Below are 18840 nucleotides of genomic sequence, written 5' to 3'. Positions count from 1 at the left end.
TGTTAGGCAAATGGTTATGGAGGTTTCGTAAGGAGCAAGAGAGTCTATGGCATAAGGTGGTAAGAAGTATTCATGGAATGGCAACAAATTGATGGGACGCTGGATTTGACCCAAGGGCTTCGCGTTTTTCCCCGTGGAAAGATATTGTTGGTATCTTGCCTTTCTTCTATCCTTTTATCAGGTATGATGCTTGTGCGGGTAATAAAATTCTTTTTTGGGAGGACTTGTGGATTGGGGAATCTCCTCTTAAGGATAGATTCCCGAACCTTTATTCCCTTTCTTTGAAAAAATCTCAATTTATCTCTTCTTTTCGTACTTCTGGGGATTCTTGGGATCTAGGACTAAGGAGAAGTTTGAGGGACTCAGAAGTGGAGTCAGCAATTGGTATTTTTTCTCTTCTAAGTTCAGTTTTTCTAGACCACTCCTCTCCGGACAGTAGAGTTTGGGCAGAAACTTCTACAGGTAGTTTTTCTTGTTCTTCATTTTTCAATGCTTTGGTCCTTCCTTCTAACCCGGTTTCCTCTTTTCCTGTTAAAGAAGTTTGGAGCACTTCGGTCCCCCCAAAAGTAAGGGCTTTTTGTTGGGAAGTGATTCTCCAAAAAATCAATATCTTGGAGGTGCTTCAAAGAAAGAGACCGAATTGGTGCTTGTCACCTCATGTTTGTAGCCTTTGTTTGAGGAATGGTGAGGCGGTGAGTCACCTATTAATTTCTTGTCCTTTTAGTGCTCTTACTTGGGATTGGTTTTCCTCTCTCTTTGATTGTAGGTGGAATCCTCCCACAAGTGTAGCGGATTTATTTGACCCTAGCTTTTTCCGACAACCAAAGAAGAAAGGAAGGGTGATGTGGAGAACAACGAGGGCAGCTATCTTGTGGGCAGTATGGGAAGAGAGAAACAATAGGATTTTCCAAGGGAAAGAAAAATCAGCTCCTGAAGTTATTGAAGGAATCACCATCAAGGCAGTACATTGGCTGAAAACTCTTGACTTGTTCAAGGATGTCTCTATAGATGATTTGATTAGAGGCTGGAATATTTTAGCAAGATCTTCTACTTCATCACCTACCATACAAGCAGTTTGGTCCCCTCCTTTGCAGTGTCATGTAAAACTGAACTTTGATGGCAGCTCTATTGGGAATCCCGGACCTTCTGGAATAGGGGGTGTGTTTAGAGATGCGGAAGGAAAAATCCTAGCTCTGTATTCTGGCCCAATAGGTGTGGGGGACTTGCTTAGAGCTGAAGTTTTGGCGCTCCTCCAGGGGCTCAGATGGGCCAAGCAATTGGGTTTCCAACAGTTGGAAGTGGAGGGGGATTCAAAATTAGTAGTAGGATGGCTGCAATCAAACAGTTTGGGAACGTGGCCCCTTAGACAACAGGTAAGGGAATTATTGAGCCTCACAAGGGAGCTGGATGCAAAAGTGTATTGGTCTAGGAGGTCAGCAAATGCTTTAGCTGACTACCTAGCAAAACAGGGGGTGAATCGGAAGTTTTTGTTTTGTGCAATGTTGTAAGATTTTTGTTATTCAGGGGTCACCTTTTACTTTGGAAGGTGATAGTTGTTTCTTATGGTTTTATCTAATGAAAGTTACCGTTTCCTATAAAAAAAATGATTTATCTGGTTTGGTAAATAAAAACTTGTAGTTTCTGTCTTATTTTTGTGTTATTTCTTTGTCATGGAGTTTCAGATATTAGCTCAATTTTTGCAGCTTATTAATGTTGGCTTCTTGGTCTGCTTGGATTCATTTCTGTCATTGCTGACTATCATGCCAGCAAGGGTACTTATGACCTTTAGGAGGCTTCTGAATACAAGGTGTGTTGTCTGAACCTTTGTATAAGTTGACTTCATTGATATATTAGTTAATAAAAATGTAAAGGTGCTAAGATTTATGATTTATCTTCAAATTCACTTATTTGAATATGCTTTTTAAAGGTAGTAGTTAATCTTTGACTTGTAGATGCTCATGCATGTCTATTTATTTGGCTCTAGAATAACTGAAAGAAATCAGGCATTTTCTGTTAGATCTTTGCAATTAAACAATTGGTAGAAGGCTATCTGATTTTCCAGTATATCAATGATATTTTAATTTCAGAATATACCATAGAAAAGTGATGCACTGTGAAGTGTCAACATGGCTGGCTTTGTGGAGATCTGATGTGTTCTTAAGAATTTTTAATTGAGTTTTTTATTTATTTTTATTTTTATTCTTTGCCTGCAACATAGTGCTGAATCTTGTTCTTTATCTGCTTCAACAACAAAAAAGGGGAAAAAATACAGCTTCTTATATTAGGGGACTTCATAAGTTATTATTAAATGATATGAATAGAATAAATATATCAGGTTGAAAAGCATCACTACCTTTCAGGATGTATAAGTATCTATAACCTTATTCTCAATCAAAGGAAATAGGCAGATGGCTTTCTTCCATTCTCAATTTAACCCCTCAGAAAGATACGACAATGGCTCCCTATGAACTGCAAAATCTATCATCAAAGACTTAAAAAAATACTAAGGATCTGGCCAAGATGTTAGCGGATCTTGTGATTTTGACTGAAATCAAAGCCATTGGTTGCTTCTTCCTCGGATGACGGAATTCTAATATCAATGTTTTTAGGTTGCCTACCCTGTCAAAAGTGAGACTCAACCCTGTTGTCCAAAGCCTCACAGAAAATCCCTTCTTCGACCATTTGAAGGAAAAACCTCCGTTGTAGATTTTATTCTCATTTTATCCCTCTCTTTTCAGTACTGAGAGGCTTGTTCCCTTTTCTTAACCAGACGATGGAGGACCTTGTGGAGGCTATACGATGGAAGAGAGTCTTAAAGGTGGAGGCAAAAAATTTCTTGTTTGAGGAAATGAGGATTGGAGGACAGATTAGCTTAAAGATCAGGGAAGCTAGAATGGCTACAGTTTTGTTGGTAGGGTTAGAGGCAACCAATGGTTTGGAGACTTTGTATTGGAAGCTGGTGGCAAAGGGAAGCAAGGGAGCTGGAAAGAGTTATATACAGAGACAGGAAAAAGATATGTGGTAGAATGCAAGAGAAACAACAGAGGGTCCTTCATGGCATTCTTAGAGATTTTCGCCAAGGGTAGAAAGCAAGTGGTATGTTTTCCTGCAGGGAGAACATAGTTTTCAAGGCGTCTAGGCGATTGTGGGCGATACTAGGATGCCTAGTCGCCTAGGCGATAAAAATTTAATAATAGAAAAACTAACTCTTGGATAGTTCCCTAGTTTTATAACCTTTCAGCATATGTATTAATTGAAAAAATAGCAATTCTCTTTAGTAAGAACATTAAATTTCCTCTAAAAATGTGGCAAATCATCACATCTAAAAGATAAAAATATTTACATATATTAATTTCATTATTTTCAAAAATAATACTACTATAATAAGTATTTAAAAGAGAAATTTCATATCAATTAGCAGCTAAAAAAGGTTATTAACTTTATATGATAAATATTCAAGGTGGAAAGTAAAATAGAAAAAACAAGGATGGAGTTTCTGTTTTGTTTAATAAGAGAGAGAGAATAGAAAAAAAAAACCTCTTTATAATTCTATTCTTTATTTCCTCTTTCTTTCTTTCTTTCTCTCTCCTCAAAACCCTTTGATCTTTTAAATTTCAATAGTAAAACATTAAAACAAAGTAAAATTGATATATATATATATATATATGATATTATAAAAGGCATCCACCTTGTCATTTTTGTTGCCTAGGTGGGCGCCTAGTTGCTAAAAGTCAAGGCGTTAGGGTGAGGCGCACAACCAAGGGTGTCTAGTTGCCTAGGTGACGCCTTGACAACTATGAGGGAGAAGAAGCCAAGGCTGGCAAGAGGTTGCTAGAACTATGAAAGACTTCTTCCTCAGATTGGGAACAGCTGAAGTAGAAAACATTGGAAAGAAAGATGAAGTCTTCAAGCACAAGGATGGGAAGAAGAAAAGGGGAGTGAAGTGGTGTTTTCAATCCAGGGGTTTCCAATTTGTTGTAATGAAGTTGATAAGATGGAATGTAAGAGGTTTATGAAGTGTGAAAAAGAGAAGGTTGACCAGAAATGTTTTTAGGAAGGAGAAACCAGACTTGGTGATGATTCAAGAGACCAAGTTATTAGCAATAGACAGAAAATTGATGAGGAACATTTGGGGAATTAGGGGTCTCAGTTGGTCCTACAGACCCTCTTGGGGGGCTTTTGGGGGGATTCTCACTATTTGGAAGAATGGGGAATTGGAGTGCTTGGAGGAATTGATTGGTCAATTCTCATTCCCTTTGAAATTTAAAAGAGCCTTAGATGGAAAAGAGTGCGCCTTGATGAATGTTTATGGTCCTAATAGTGTCTATTGGGAAGGTCCATGGTGCTTAGTGGGAGATTTCAATGTGATCAGATTTTCAAGGGAGCCAAATAATCCTAACCAAGGGATCACTACTAGTATGAGAAACTTAATGCTTTAGTGGACACCCTCAAGTTGAAAGAGCTTCCCTTATTGCAAGTAGACTTTACATGGTCAATTTTTTTTGGTAAGTAAAAGGAAAAGAATAAGTTAAAAAGAGAACAAGGAAAGCAAGATTCATCCTCCAACAGAGCTAGGGTGGCACCACACATCAATACCAACTCACCCACACTACCAAATAGAACAAAACACACACACACACACACACAAAAAAAAAAAAAAACAGCCACACGAACACCTTAATAAGAACGATTGGAAACATCAGAAGATCCTAAACACCATCATGAAAATTTATTCCTCATCAACAATTTATTCTTCCTCCCCTCCTTCCCCATTCCAAATTTCTCCCATCAGATTTTGAAAACTTACTTCCTCCTTTTTTCCAACTCCTCGAAAGCCCTTCTAACAAAAGCCTCGCTTCCCATGAAGAACAATCCCAACAATTTTCCAACTTATACTTCCCTTCAACAAGTTTTTCTATATCCATGTTTTTCTACTTCATCCCCTCCTTTGACACCACCTTCACCTCCTCCATGTTTACATGGTCAAATTTTCAGTCCCCCCTATGTAGTGATACAGTGGACCAGACCTGATATGTTTACTTGTGGTCCCATAAATTCAGTTTTCTTGTTGCTTGTTTTTGCTTTCTGCTTGCTTTCTTGTATTGTTATAGGTAGCAGGGCATTTCTTCTTTCTTATTCTCTGTTTGATTCCTGGGTTATTTTTCAACCTAAAAGTTCTGCTAACAGCAGTAACTTCAAGTTGGTATCAGAGCAGGTTTAGCTCTGCTCATGAATCTCATGTGAGCTCTTCCCAGCCGACTTCATGAGATTTTATCAGGGCTGGAGATTTAGCTCTCTTCGTGGCCTAATTCTTGGAGATTGGTGGAGTTCGAAGCTTGCCCAAGACAGTTCTATTCTTGGAGATTGCCCAGCAGTCGGGAAGAATCATAGAAACTTAGTTTGTATGAGATTTAGGGCTTAAATCTCAGATTAAAGGTGCTGCCCAGAAATTTCTGGGTAGTTTTCAGCTTTCCTGAAGTTTTGTAACAGGAGGTAGGGTTCTTGGAATCTCTGTGAGGAGCGGCTGCTCTTTTTCAACTTTCTCCAAGATTGTTTCTAGGGTTTCTTTTAAAAAACAATAAATCTACTGGATTTTGTCCCTATTCTCAGTTTTGGGGGTTCTTTTTGTATTCAAAAGGGGAGTCGATTGTGTTCTTTTTCTTCTTTGTGTTGAGTCCAGCATGGAGTTCTTTGGGAGTGAAGAGAAATCTGCTGGAGAAGGTGCTGGAGGGGCTGTTAGTATGACTGATAACAACCCTTTTTAGATTACCACAATTAGGTTAGATGGTTCAAACTACTTGGAGTGGGCTCAATCTGCCCTGATGGCCATGGGAGGAAGGGGAAAGCTAGGCTATGTGGCTGGAGACACTATGAAACCAGCCAAGGGAGACACTTCTTATGTAAAGTGGGTTCAAGAAAATTATCTTGTGATGACATGGTTGTGCAATTCGATGTAGCCCCATATTAATAGAAATTACCTTTGGGCAAAGACAACCAAGGATATTTGAGATAATATGAAAGAGATTTACTCACAACCACTTGATGTGGCTAGGGTTTATGAGTTGAAAATTGAAGTGAACAATCTAAAGCAGGGGGAGAAACCTGTATTGGTTTATTTCTTTACACTGAAATACTTATGGCATGAGATAGATCACCTTGAAACAATTGAGTGGGAGAGCAATAAGGATGCAGAAACTTATAGTAAATTGGTTGAGAGAAATAGAGTCTTTGAGTTTCTTGTGGGTCTGAATTCTGATTTTGACATTGTTAGACAACTTCTCACTAGGGAAAGTGTTACCTTGTCCCAAGCCTACTCCCTAGTGCATAGTGAAGAGAGTAGGGGGAAGGTTATGCTACAACATTCTCAAATGGAGGTAGCATTAGCAGCTGCAAGACAGAAGCATGGTGGTGGTAGGGAAAAAGAGATGAAGAATGAAGGAAAGAGGGGTATTTTGTGATTATTACAAGAAACCTAGGCACACAAGAGACACTTGTTTGAAGTTTCACCCTAATCTTATATTAGAAAGACTTAGGAATAAGAAGGGAAATGCAAATGCAACTATTACATAAGATGGTTGTTCCCTTCCTAGACCTTAATCTACTTCTTTGGAGATCTTAGCTGCAGCCAGGGCAGCTTTGACACAGTTGGAGAATGAAGCTGGACTTACAGGATCATCTTAGCCTACCTCTGCCACCACTGCTCGTCCTTCCTCTACATCAGCTTTTGCCCACTCAGGTACAAGAGCCACTGCTTTTCATGCCTCAACTCTAGGTAACACTAACTCTACTTGGATTGTAGACTCTGGTGCATCAGATCATATGACCAGCTTGTCTTCATTATTCACTTCATATAATTTGTCTTCAAGCAGAGATAAAGTATCTATAGCTGATGGCTCCCTTGTTCCTATTCCTGGCAAGGGAAACATCAAAGTTTCTGATGCCATTACCTTGTCCTAATTTACTTTCAGTCAGTAGTCTTACATGAAGCTAGAATTGCTCAGTAACTGTCTTTCCTAACCATTGTATTTTCCAAGATCTAGTGATAAGGAAGGTGATTGGGATTGGCCATGAGATAAATGGAATCTACTTGCTCAAGCATCCACCTGGAAGTGATAAAAGAGTTGCAAAGTCTTTTGTGTCTTAGTTTGTGAGTCATATTATGCTTTGGCATAATCGTTTGGGTCATTTGTCTATTGGGTCTTTGAAAAGCTTGTTTCTTGCTTTATTTAAGTCAGCTCAAATGTCTATTTTGAAGTGTGAGAGTTGTGATCTTGCAAAATATTGTATAGATCACCCTATTTTTTGAGTAATAAAAGAAGCAATGTTCCTTTTGAAATTGTGCATATTGATGTGTAGGGGGCAAATCATATTCCTACTATGGGGGGTATAAGTATTTCTTACTAGTTGTTGATGATTACTCCCGTTTCTAATGGGTTTATCTTATGCGTTCTCGAGATGAGGTTCCCACTTTAACTTATGCTTTTCATCAAATGGTCCTCACTCAATTTGAAGTTAGAATTAAAATTTTCAGATTTGGTAATGCCAAATAGTACTTCACTAAACACCTGAATTCATATTTTCTTGAGTATGGGGTTGTTCACCGGAGTACTTGTCCTCATACACCTTAGCAAAATGGGGTGGCTGAGAGAAAAAATAGGCATATCCTAGAAGTTGCAAGAAGCATTATGCTGAATTCTAATGTTCCCTTTCGTTTTTGGGGGGGTGCTATTCATACCACTGTGTATCTCATCAACTGAGTCCTTTCTCGTGTTTTGGATATGAAAGCTCCTTTTTCATAATTACATCATGAGAAAGATTTGTGTACCATCCCTTTTAAAGTTTTTGGGTGCACTTATTTTGTTCAAATTTTGGGACCTCATTGTTCTAAGTTTGATTCTAAGGCTGCTATATGTATATTCCTTGGTTATGCACATAATTAAAAGGGATATTGCTGTTATGATCCTTGTTCTGGCTCACAGTTTGTGTCCATGGATGTTAGTTTTTTTGAGGATGTACCTTATTACCTAGGTGTTTCTTTTCAGGGGGAGAATAGTGAGAGGGATGTTCCTAGTCTTGAAGTTCCTTTGCCTATTCCTATTCTTGAAGGAGAGTTGTGTAGTGAGAGTACTTGTCAGAGGTGTAAGGAGTTGAGGGCAAGGTTCAAAGTATCGATACGTATCGACCGATAAGTATCGTTCCGGGACCTCTCCGATATGCCCCTATAGTGGGTGTATCGGGGGTTCGATCGGTTCAGGGGGTGGAGGAGCCCTAAACCACCCCCTGAACCAGTTTTGAAAAAAAATAAAAAAAAAGTAAAAAAATGGTATTGATTCGCCCGATACACTCTTACCAATGTATCGGGCATATCGATATTTTGAACCTTGGTTGAGGGTTTTCCACAAGAGGTGGAGGCAAGTTGATTTTGGTGCTCATATTCAGTCTAGGCCAGTTCCTCTCATTTCTGTAGTTTCAGATTTAGGTACTTCCCCTCCTTGCTTGTTGATACATCACTCTCACCTTCTGATTCCTTATCCCCTCTAGATCTTGATCTTCCCATTGCAATCCGCAAAGGGAAGCGTCGGTGCACTTCATCCACCACCCATTGCATATCTCAGTTTATCACCTATGATCACCTTTCACCATCCTATAGGTCCTACCTGGCATCTATGTCTGCTGTATCTATTCATAGGTCTATCCAAGAAGCTCTTGTAGTACCTGAGTGGAAAAATGCAATGGAGGAAGAGATGGATGCTCTCATTAAGAATAAGACTTGGGAGCTAATTGCCAAACTAGAAGGGAAGAAACCAGTTGGGTGCAAATGGGTGTTCACTGTGAAGCATAATGCAAATGGTTCAGTTGAAAGGTATAAAACCCAGTTGGTTGTAGAGGGGTATACTTAGACTTATGGCATTGATTACCTATAAACCTTTGCACCTTTTTCCAAGATGGATACCATTAGAATTCTATTATCCCTTGTAGTAAATTTTTCATGGCCTCTGTTTCAACTGAATGTCAAGAATGCTTTCCTTAATGGTGATTTGCAGGAGGAGGTGTATATGGAGTTACCTCCTGGTTTTTATGATGAAGCTATAGGGTAGAAAGTTTGCAAATTACAAAAGGCCCTATATGGTTTAAAACAATCTCCAAGAGCCTGGTTTGACTGATTTAGATTGGTTCTTAAAAGTTTTGGTTATGTACAGGTCCACTCCGATCACTCTCTTCATTAAGAGAAATTGCACTTCTCTACACTTCTTGCAATGTATATTGACGACATTGTTGTGACTGGTTGTGATATTGATGAGATTGATTCTCTCAAACAATTGCTTAATAAGGAATTTGAAGTGAAAGACCTTGGTGACATGCAATATTTCTTGGGAATTGAAGTGGCTCACTCTAGACATGGTATCTTCATTTCACAGAGGAAGTATGTCCTTGATCTCCTTGGGGATACTGGGAAACTAGGAGTTAAACTAGTAGACACACCCATTGAATTGAATCATAAGATAAGTCTTGAAGACAAAGACATGTACCAACGATTGGTAGGAAAGCTCCTTTATCTATGTCTTACCCGTCCTGAGTCCTGACATCTCTTATGCTGTTAGTGTTGTCAGCCAATACATGCATTCTCCTAGAACCACTCATCTATTGGCTGTGGAAAGAATCCTTGCTTACTTGAAGAGATGTCCAGGTCGTAGCATACTCTTAAAGAACAATGGTCATATGCATAGTTTTCAAGGCGCCAAGGCAAGGGGGGCGCCTTGTCACCTAGTTGCCTAGGCAATGGATTTTTTTTATGTTAGAGACATAGATCCTAGGGTAGTTCCCTAGGTACCATAACAATATTTCCTTAATTATTCATAATTTTCAAAAGAAAATTATAAAGTTCATAATAAAGTATAGAAAATCAACATATTTATGAAAAGAAAAAGAAGAAGGAAAATAAAACTCAAAAAATATAGGGGCTGAACCCTTATTTTGTTATAGGAAAAGAAGAAAAGAAAAAGTATTGGTAGTAGTAATAGTAATAGTAGAAGAAGAATATATGGAAGAAGAAAATTTGCTGATTAAATAAAATTTTAAGTTCTTCCTTACTTATTGGTTTGGGTTTTGAAGTCTTTGAGGGTTCAATACAACATTTAGCAATGTTTATGTTGATTAAACCCTAATAAATAAGAAAATAATAAAATGAAGTTAGAATATAAACTAAAAAAATGAGTATTTTAGTTTAATAATGTCTATTTTATAATTATGATCTCAAAAAAGAATGAACAAAAAAGTATTTTATAGTAGAGTAAATCAGTGCTTGGCAATTAGGCGAGGCGAGCCTCAAAGGGCACCTTGTCGCCTAAGCACCCGCCTAGGTGTCACCTTGACAATTTGGTCATATGAAAATTGAGGTGTATATTGATGCTGATTGGGCCGGATGTGTTGATGATAGAAGATCAACTTTAGGGTATTGTGCTTTTGTTGGAGGTAACTTAGTGTCATGGCATAGCAAAAAACAAAATGTTGTTACTCGTTCAAGTGCCAAGGCAGAGTATAGGTCCATGGCTCAAGGTGTGGCTGAAGTGTTATGGCTGAGATCCCTTCTTGAGGAACTAGGGATTGAGTATTTGAAACCATTGAGGTTGTATTGTGATAATCAAGCTGCCATTAATATTGCTAACAACCCAATCTAGCATGACAAAACTAAACATATTGAGGTTGACCGTCACTTCATCCAAGAGAAAGTTGCTTCTCAAGATGTTTGCTTGCCCGATGTTGCCTTTGATATGCAGCTTGCTGATTTCTTCACCAAACCAGTCACCAAAGTCAAATTGGAATCAGATTTGTGCAAGTTGGGAATGATCAACATCTATTTCCAACTTGAGGGGGAGTGTAGTGATACTGTGGACCAGACCTGATATGTTTACTTGTGCTCCCATAAATTCAGTTATCTTGTTGCTTATTTTTGCTTTCTGCTTGCTTTCTTGTACTGTTGTAGGTAGTAGGGCATTTCTGTCCTTTTACTTCATGTTATGTTAAACACATATACTGCTTAGGGTGGCAATAATATAACATTCTGCCCCCATTCCTCTCCTCTTCTTCTTTTTTCTTCTCTTTTTGATTTCTGGGTTATTTTTTAACCTAAAAGTTCTGCTAACAGCAGTAACTTCAAGTCCCTACTTATACAAAGTTGGATATATTCCTCTTCTCTAATAATTGGAAGGAAATGTGGGGTACCCTAGCATCCAAAGCCTTACCTAGAGTGACTTTGGATCATTGTCCCATTAGTCTAGAGAAAGAATGTTTTGGAGGAGGTCTGTCACCCTTCAAATTTGAAAATATGTGGCTTGAAGATCCCTCTTTCAAGGAAAGATTGAAGGATTGATGGGGAGAGCCCAAATTCCTTAGGAAGTGAGAAATTAGTTAGTTTTTCTAGAAAGCTAAAGAGACTAAAGGAGAGAATTAAAGCTTGGAACAAAGAATCTTTAGGAAGGGTTTGGAAGGGTAGAGGAAACCAAGGAGAAGTTAACTTTGCGGATTGAAGAGTTGGACAAAAAAGAGGCTCTTAGAGCATTGTCTAAAGAGGGAAGGGAGGAAAGGTGGAGATGTGATTCAGTCCTGTACAATCAGAATAGAAACCTAGAAAAAATAAACAGAAATACAGAAGAGAGGAAAAATAGTGGAAGAGGAAGAAAAAAAGAAGAAAAGAATGAAGAAGGGAGAAGAAGAAGAGAGTTTGATCAGATCTCTCTCTATTCTCCTATTCTGTTTTATTAAAACCAATAATTATGGATTAATTACAATCTTGCCCTTAATGGGGCGGCCGACTATTAAACATTACTTAAAAAGAACAAAAGAATGTTAACAGGCCCACATGGACAAGGCCCATTAACACTAACGTAACATATAAGATAAAAAGAAACTAACTAAAGCACTACGGCCCATCCAACCCAATTTCTCTACACTCCCCCTCAAGCCAATCATTCCCAGCTTGCTTCTGTAATGTATTAGTTTCCCTTATGGAACACCCTTTGTCAAGACATCAGCCAACTATTCTTAACTTTTCAGAGGTAGTAAATGGCAAGCAAACTTCCCCTGAAGCAACTCTCTTCTGAATAAAATGTTTGTCAACCTCTATGTGCTTTGTTTTTATCATGCTAGATAGGATTATGTGCAATGTTAATAGTTGTTTGGTTGTCACAGTATAACATCATTGGCTTCTCACAATCCATACCCAATTCTCCAAAAGGGATCTAAGCCACAATAGTTTTGAAACTCCACAGTTCATGGCCCTGTATTTTGCCTCAGCTGAGGATCTGGCCACTACAGACTGTTTCTTACTCCACGAAACAATGTTACCTGCCACCAAAGTGCAGTATCCCGAGGTATACCTCCTATCATCAATACATCCAACCTACTCTGCATCAGTGTATGCCTCCAGTTTCATGTGTCCATGCTTAACAAAAAGAATGCCCTTCCCTGGAGTGCCTTTCAAGTAACACAAAATCCTCTCAACACCTGCCATATGCGTGTCTCTAGGAGAATGCATCAACTAACTAATGACACTCACTGAATAGGAAATATCCAGCCGGGTCATACAAAGATACAACAACTTCCCTAGTAGTCTTTGAAATACTCCCCTATCATACAATAACTCACCATCAATAGCCGAGAGTTATGATTCAAATCTATAGGTGTGGAGGCTGGTTTAACACCAATTCTGTCAGTCTTAGCAAGGAGGTCAAGGACATACTTGCATTGAGAAATGAAGATACTTTCTTTGGATTCGCAAACTATGGCGTGAATAGGTACTTAAATTCCACATGATTTGGATCAACATAGAATTCAATTTGATTTTCATCAAATTATCTATAGACAGCTTAAGTATGTTTGTGTTTGTCTTAAGAAGCTCATCATAAAATTAATTTGGATGGGTAGCTGAAAGTTAAAATGAAGCTTAGATGCTAGCTGGCTATGTGTAGTAAATGCTACATGTTGTGCTTCTCTAGTTATACCTTTCCATAGGTGTAATACTCATTTTAGTCATGGAGACCCACATGATTTATAAGATAACCTAACAATGCTTGTGACAGGCAGTTCAAGAGACCACATGCAGCAGAGCTATCTGATTTTGGGTGTTTAATTGTGTTGGCCCTTGGAGTCATTCTTCTTCAAGAAACAGGTGGAGTAAATGGAACTTCTGGATCACATTAATAATATCCCTCCAATGTTCCTTGATAAAAAAACATCCTACAATTTTGTTCTTTGTTCAGTTAGTCATTGAGCTGACCTGATATAGTTGGGATAAGGCTTGGATGATGATGATGATGATGATTCAGTTGGTCATTGGCCTGGAACTTTGAAGCATGAGAGTTTCTATATTGAGTAACTTGAACAAGAAGACTTTCTTTACAATATTTATTTTCTTCTATCAGATATCAGCCTAATATATCACATGATCCGTGGTCAAGGAACAATCAAGCTCTATGTGGTGTACAATGTATTAGAGGTCAGCCAGCAGATCAAGTGATTATGTCAATTTTGATGCACACTGCTTGCTTATTGAAATTGAACGTTATAATGCTTGGATTCAAAATCTATTTTAACTGATCCTTCAAACTGTGACAGATATTTGATAAACTATGCCAAAATTTTGGCGGGGATGTGTTGCAAACTCTGTTCAGTTCTTCAGAGGGGCTTGCAAATTCTTCACCAGAAAATATGAGATTTTGGCTGCGGAGATATATTTCTGATCAAGCATTAGCTATTGTTGCATCTAATATCCTTTTTTGTGGTTTATGCTTTTATGTTTTAGATTTTTTTGGTAGCTAGGTCATGGCAATCATACAATTTCCCTTTATTTTCCTTATCTAGTCATACTTGTGCATTCATTTATCTTATTAGCCCAGGCAATCACTTTATCTACGTGTATTGTTGCCCACAATAATGCACTGCTTGCTTTGCTGGTATCAAATAATTTTGCTGAGATTAAGAGCAATGTGTTTAAACGCTTTAGCAAGGACAACATTCACAGTGTGGTGTACCATGGTGAGTTGTTCTTCTACCTTTGTTCTTATTTGGTGGATTGGTGATCCACTACCACATTGAATGTGATCCGTGTTTCTGATGCTCAGACTTGTTAATAACTATGAATATCCTAAATGGTCCTGGGTCCTGCTATAATTGCATGCCATGGAGCCAACTAAAAATAAAATACATGGTGACAGTTCTTCTGATTTATCTTGAAAGGGCAGTCTTGGTCTTTCTGTTACCTTTCCAAAACTTTCCATATTTTCTTTTTTAATTCTATAACTTTTTTCCAGCTTATATTTAGGACTGGAACATGACAGAGCAATGCCCCGATGTTGATTGCTGGTCATAGTCAAGTATCATTCACTCCACAATTTAATGATGGATATGGTACTGAAAAGAATGGAATGGCAAAACAGGATTCGTGTATCTGAACCCATATAGTTGGGACAAGGCTTAGATGATGATGATGAGACTAGCACCATTCTGTCTGAAACTTAAAACTGAAGTAGAAGTTCTAGTATAGAGCCTACTTGTCTCCAGAAGAGCACTGGTGTTCTCAAGGTCTTAATAAAAAAGGTGTAGGGATTTTCAGTAAGGGCTGATTTGGACCATGAAATGCTGAGTTGGTTGCAGTTACAGAAACTTAAAGTTGCCACCTACCATGATTTTTTGTTTTGATAGCAAAGAAAAACCTTTATCACTTATAAGGTGCAAAGACAACACCTTCACTCAACACACAACACCAACCAAGAAAGCAAACACTCACTGACCATTACACCTCTTCAAAAGAAACAGGCTCTCCACCTCTCTCTCATCTTTCTCTCACCTTTATAGCTAGCAAAAGGAAAACAAGAATCCCCTTCATCAAAGCAACAACTTCAGACTCCCCACCCTCTGCCTGAGCCACTGCCTTTAAACCTCCCAATCAAATATTTCCTCCTGCCCTTCCTCATTCCCTGCCTCTCCTCCTTCCCCGGAAAAAAAGATTCCTTTTTAAATTTTTTTTCTGGATTATTTGTTTTGTCTTCTGTTGTGGGTGACATCTTGTCACCTTTTTTGTACCTCCTTTCTTTTCAATAAAATTTTCGTTTTTATTTATTTTCAAAAAAAGAAACTTTTCAAAATTCTCCTGGAAAAAGCCTCTCATCCTAAAAACCACATACCTAAATGCTTGCCAACCTCTACGTCCCTGTCAACCAAATTTTCAATCTCTGAGCTTCCTTGTTTCTTCACCTGCCCTTCTGTCAAGACATCGTCAACTCTCCCCTTAACTATACATCCACCTTCATTTTCCTTCTTCTCCGGATCTCCACTTCTCTCTGGCTCCTTTTCAGTCACACCCAACAGCTGATTTTTCTTGCTAATAGAATCTTGAAGCTCATGGCCTTCTCCAACAGAGCCTTCTTGTCTCGGAACTCTGACTTTTACACTCTTTCTTTTATACACCCTTTTATATTTATTAGTAGGACCTGCCCTACCAAACCATCTTGAAGTCACAAAAAAACCTTGGTAACATGTACAGCATGTTTTTTTTTTTTTTTGAGAAAAGTTAATCAATATTCATTGATAAAAGAATGAGATACATGAGGAGGTGTACAAAGCAGGGGGAGAACCACTACAATTTACAAAGGAGGAAGTTTGTTGCTATATAGATGCTCTAAGAGCACACCACATTTTGCTAAGCCATCTGCTGTATGGTTGTTTTCCCTAGGAATCCAAACTAACTTTACATTTAGGCATTCCGAAGAGTCCCTGGCCTCTTCTAAATGGTGACTTAATCTCCATGGTCCCCCCTCTGTCTCTTAACCATTTTATTGTATTTGCTGAATCACCTGCAATGGTTATATTTTGAATTCCCAAGCTTTTTATTATTCTGATTCCTGTGGGGGCAGCTTACTTGAGCTTTTGGAATTCTTCGAAACCTTCAGAGCATCAACATGATCATTTAAGCTTTTGGACTTCAGGCATTGGTACAATGCCTGCAAGGTTAACAAATCCTTAGTTGGAGAAAGAGAAGAGAAGAGGAGTGTGAGTGTTCTTTGGGGAAGAGGCTGGGGCTTTATTCTGACAGAGTAATAGTTAGTTCATCGTTAGAATGACTTTGCCCATATTACCTAGTATTTTGGTTTGTAATCCATGATTTGCAAAATCCAAATGCACCAGATTTTCTAGGTATAGGTTTCTTTAGTGCATATGGTTTATTGTGGTTGTTTAATAGTTTACTTAGATCCACAATGAATGTCTAAAGTGACAGGTATCATGCACCATAATATGATGGCAATGGTGTTAGATGGTATAAGATCACATCTGAATGTAGATCCACATAATAGTTGTTGTACTCGTCTTTAAGACAAGATTGTGAAGTATCCAGTAGGAGTCTTAGATTAAGTAGGCTTTTAATATTATGTTCAATCAATTAACTCAAGGTGGATATATAAGACTTGTTTTTCAAACTAGGCAGTAACCATAGATTTGCAAACTGGTTGAATAGAGCCAATTCACTTCAAGAAAATTAGTTAAGTTGACCTTACCTTCAAGACCTCTTATCCATAAAGGAGTAGGAGACCCCAAGGTTGGTGAGGTGATTATATCAGGAATATCGAGCCTTTATAGTTTTTGATAAGTGCATTCAATATATCATGATACAGGTGAAAACAATCAAGTTGCAAGTCTCTGCGAAGTCTCTGAAAGGGACCAACTTACCTCAAGGCATCTCTTCCCAATAAGGAATTACCCTCAGCTCATGCTGAGATTCTGGGGTGCCTTGCACTGCAAAGCATGACAGTTAAGGTTTAAAATGTGAGTGTTGATGGAAATATCGGTCATCTACGAATAGGAAACATGTTGGAAATATCCAATGAAATTTTGGGAAATTATGCAAGAAGCATGAAATATGAATGCAATGCACACTTCATCCGAAGAAATGGCCTAATAGACCCTCTGTTAAATGGTTGCAGATTTACTTGGAGGAATGGGCAGGACCTACAAACACTCAGAAGACTTGACAGGTTTCTGTACTCTGGAGGTTGGGAGGATCATGTAGGAAATATGATTCAAGAAGCATTGCCATTTCTGATGTCAGACCATAAACCAATTATGTCGAGACAACTTGTACCAATCAGTGGTCCAAGACCTTTTAAATTTGAGAACATATGGTTAGGCCACCCAGAATTTTTAGGTTGGGCAAAGGAAAAATGGGAGGGTTTCTAGGTGGAAGGCTTGGCAGGCTTCAAATTGGCCAGAAAATTTCAGCTACTGAAAGAAGAGATCAAGAAGTTGAATGTTTCGGTTTGGCAGGTTAGAATTTAGGAAGAAGGAGGTTGTGGATAAACTGGGCAGGTTGGACAAACGGGAAGAAACAAGGCTTTTGTTGAGGGAGGAGAGGGTGGAAAGAGAGAGGTTGGAGTCAGATCTGAAAAGTCTGATCTACAGAGAAGAGGAGAGTTAGAGACAAAAGTCCAGAATGATTTGGTTAAAAGCAGGGGACAGAAACACAGCCTTCTTTCACGCTTATGCCAATGCAAGGAGGAGGAGAAATTTGACAGAAAATTGGATGGAAATTTAGAAGGTGATAGGTTCTTACAAAACATTGTACACATCAAGGATAAGGAGAGGGATAACACTTGGAGATCTGGCACCAAAAAAGTTGTGTGAAAATTCAGCAATTTGGTTAGAGAGAGTTTGGATTCAATTTTACTTTCATCAAGGCTGGTTGGGAGTGGCTTGAGAAAGATTTTGAGCAAATGTTCAAGCAGTTCCACAGAGAGAAGATGATGAATGCCACCTTCATTTCTCTAATTCCTAAGAAGTAAGGTGCGATGGAGTTGAAGGACTTTAGGTTAAGATGTGTGCTTCATGAGGTGGTTGGTGTAGCTCAAATGGCTTTTGTAGAGGGGATGCAGATGTTGGATGGGGTCCTAGTGGCTAGTGAATGCATTGATTCTCGTCTGAGGAGTGGTAGACTAGGTCTGATTTGTAAGATTGATTTTGAGAAGGCCTATGATCATGTGGAGTGAGGTTTCTTAGACGAAATACAAAGCTTGATGGGGTTTGGGGAGAAGTGGAGGGCTTGGTTGTTTGCATGCATATCTACTGTCTCCTTTTCAATACTGCTGAATGGAATTTCCTCAGAGTTCTTTCAGGCTTATAGGGGCTTGAGGCAAGGAGATCCTGTGTCTCCTCTGTTGTTTGTTATGGTGATGGAGATATTGAACTTATTTCTAGAGAAAAGTGGTCAATTGGGCTTAATTGAGGGCTTTATGGTAGGAGGAGATGGACCTTGCATAACTCATCTGCAGTATGCAGATTATACTCTAATTTTTTCCGGATGCAAAGGTGGAGCAACTGCTGAATTTGAGGGCTGTGTTGGCAAACTTTGAGTTGTTAACAGGTCTGAAGATTAACCTTTCCAACAGCACAATAATAGCAGTTAGAGAGGTTGGGAGGGATTTGTTGAGGGAGTGTGCTGATGTCTTGGAATGTAGGATTGGTGAGCTCCCTTTCACATATCTGGGATTGTCGATTGGTGGTGCAATGGAATCAGTGTATTTGTGGAAAGCATTTTTGGAGAGAATTGAGAGAAGGCTAGATGGTGGAAAGCCAAATATCTATCCATGGGGGGGGGGGGAGTGACTCTAATCAAAGTGTTCTATTTAGCCTTGCAACATATTACCTGTCTTTGCTAAAGGTTCCACCTAAGGTAGCTGAAAGGATTGAAAATTTCTAGAGGGAATTTCTTTGGGAGGGTGTGGGTGGGAGAGGAGGGGGCAAGAAATTTCAATTAGTGCACTAGGACAAGGTGTGTTTACCAAAGGAGAAGGG

General features: G+C 38.7%; 1 protein-coding gene across 2 annotated transcripts in view; it reads left to right on the top strand.

Moving 5' to 3' along the window:
* LOC104607291 (protein POLLEN DEFECTIVE IN GUIDANCE 1) overlaps positions 1 to 18840 on the top strand; it is a 37260-nt gene that overhangs the window by 14832 nt on the left and 3588 nt on the right. For both annotated transcript variants that reach the window (XR_016085601.1, XM_010272909.3), the window contains exons 3-7: positions 1704 to 1807; positions 13080 to 13168; positions 13422 to 13495; positions 13615 to 13765; positions 13867 to 14034. Coding sequence is in view for 1 of the 2 variants with exons in the window: in XM_010272909.3 (XP_010271211.2) it covers positions 1704 to 1807; positions 13080 to 13168; positions 13422 to 13495; positions 13615 to 13765; positions 13867 to 14034 (586 nt within the window). In the remaining variant the exon portion in view is untranslated. The remainder of the gene's footprint in view (positions 1 to 1703; positions 1808 to 13079; positions 13169 to 13421; positions 13496 to 13614; positions 13766 to 13866; positions 14035 to 18840) is intronic.

The sequence above is a fragment of the Nelumbo nucifera genome, chromosome 4 (genome assembly GCF_055504915.1).
Source record: "Nelumbo nucifera cultivar China Antique chromosome 4, China Antique-T2T, whole genome shotgun sequence".
Lineage (NCBI taxonomy): Eukaryota > Viridiplantae > Streptophyta > Magnoliopsida > Proteales > Nelumbonaceae > Nelumbo > Nelumbo nucifera.
Note: the sequence above shows the minus strand (reverse complement) of the source record. Positions and strands in the feature narration are given on the sequence as shown.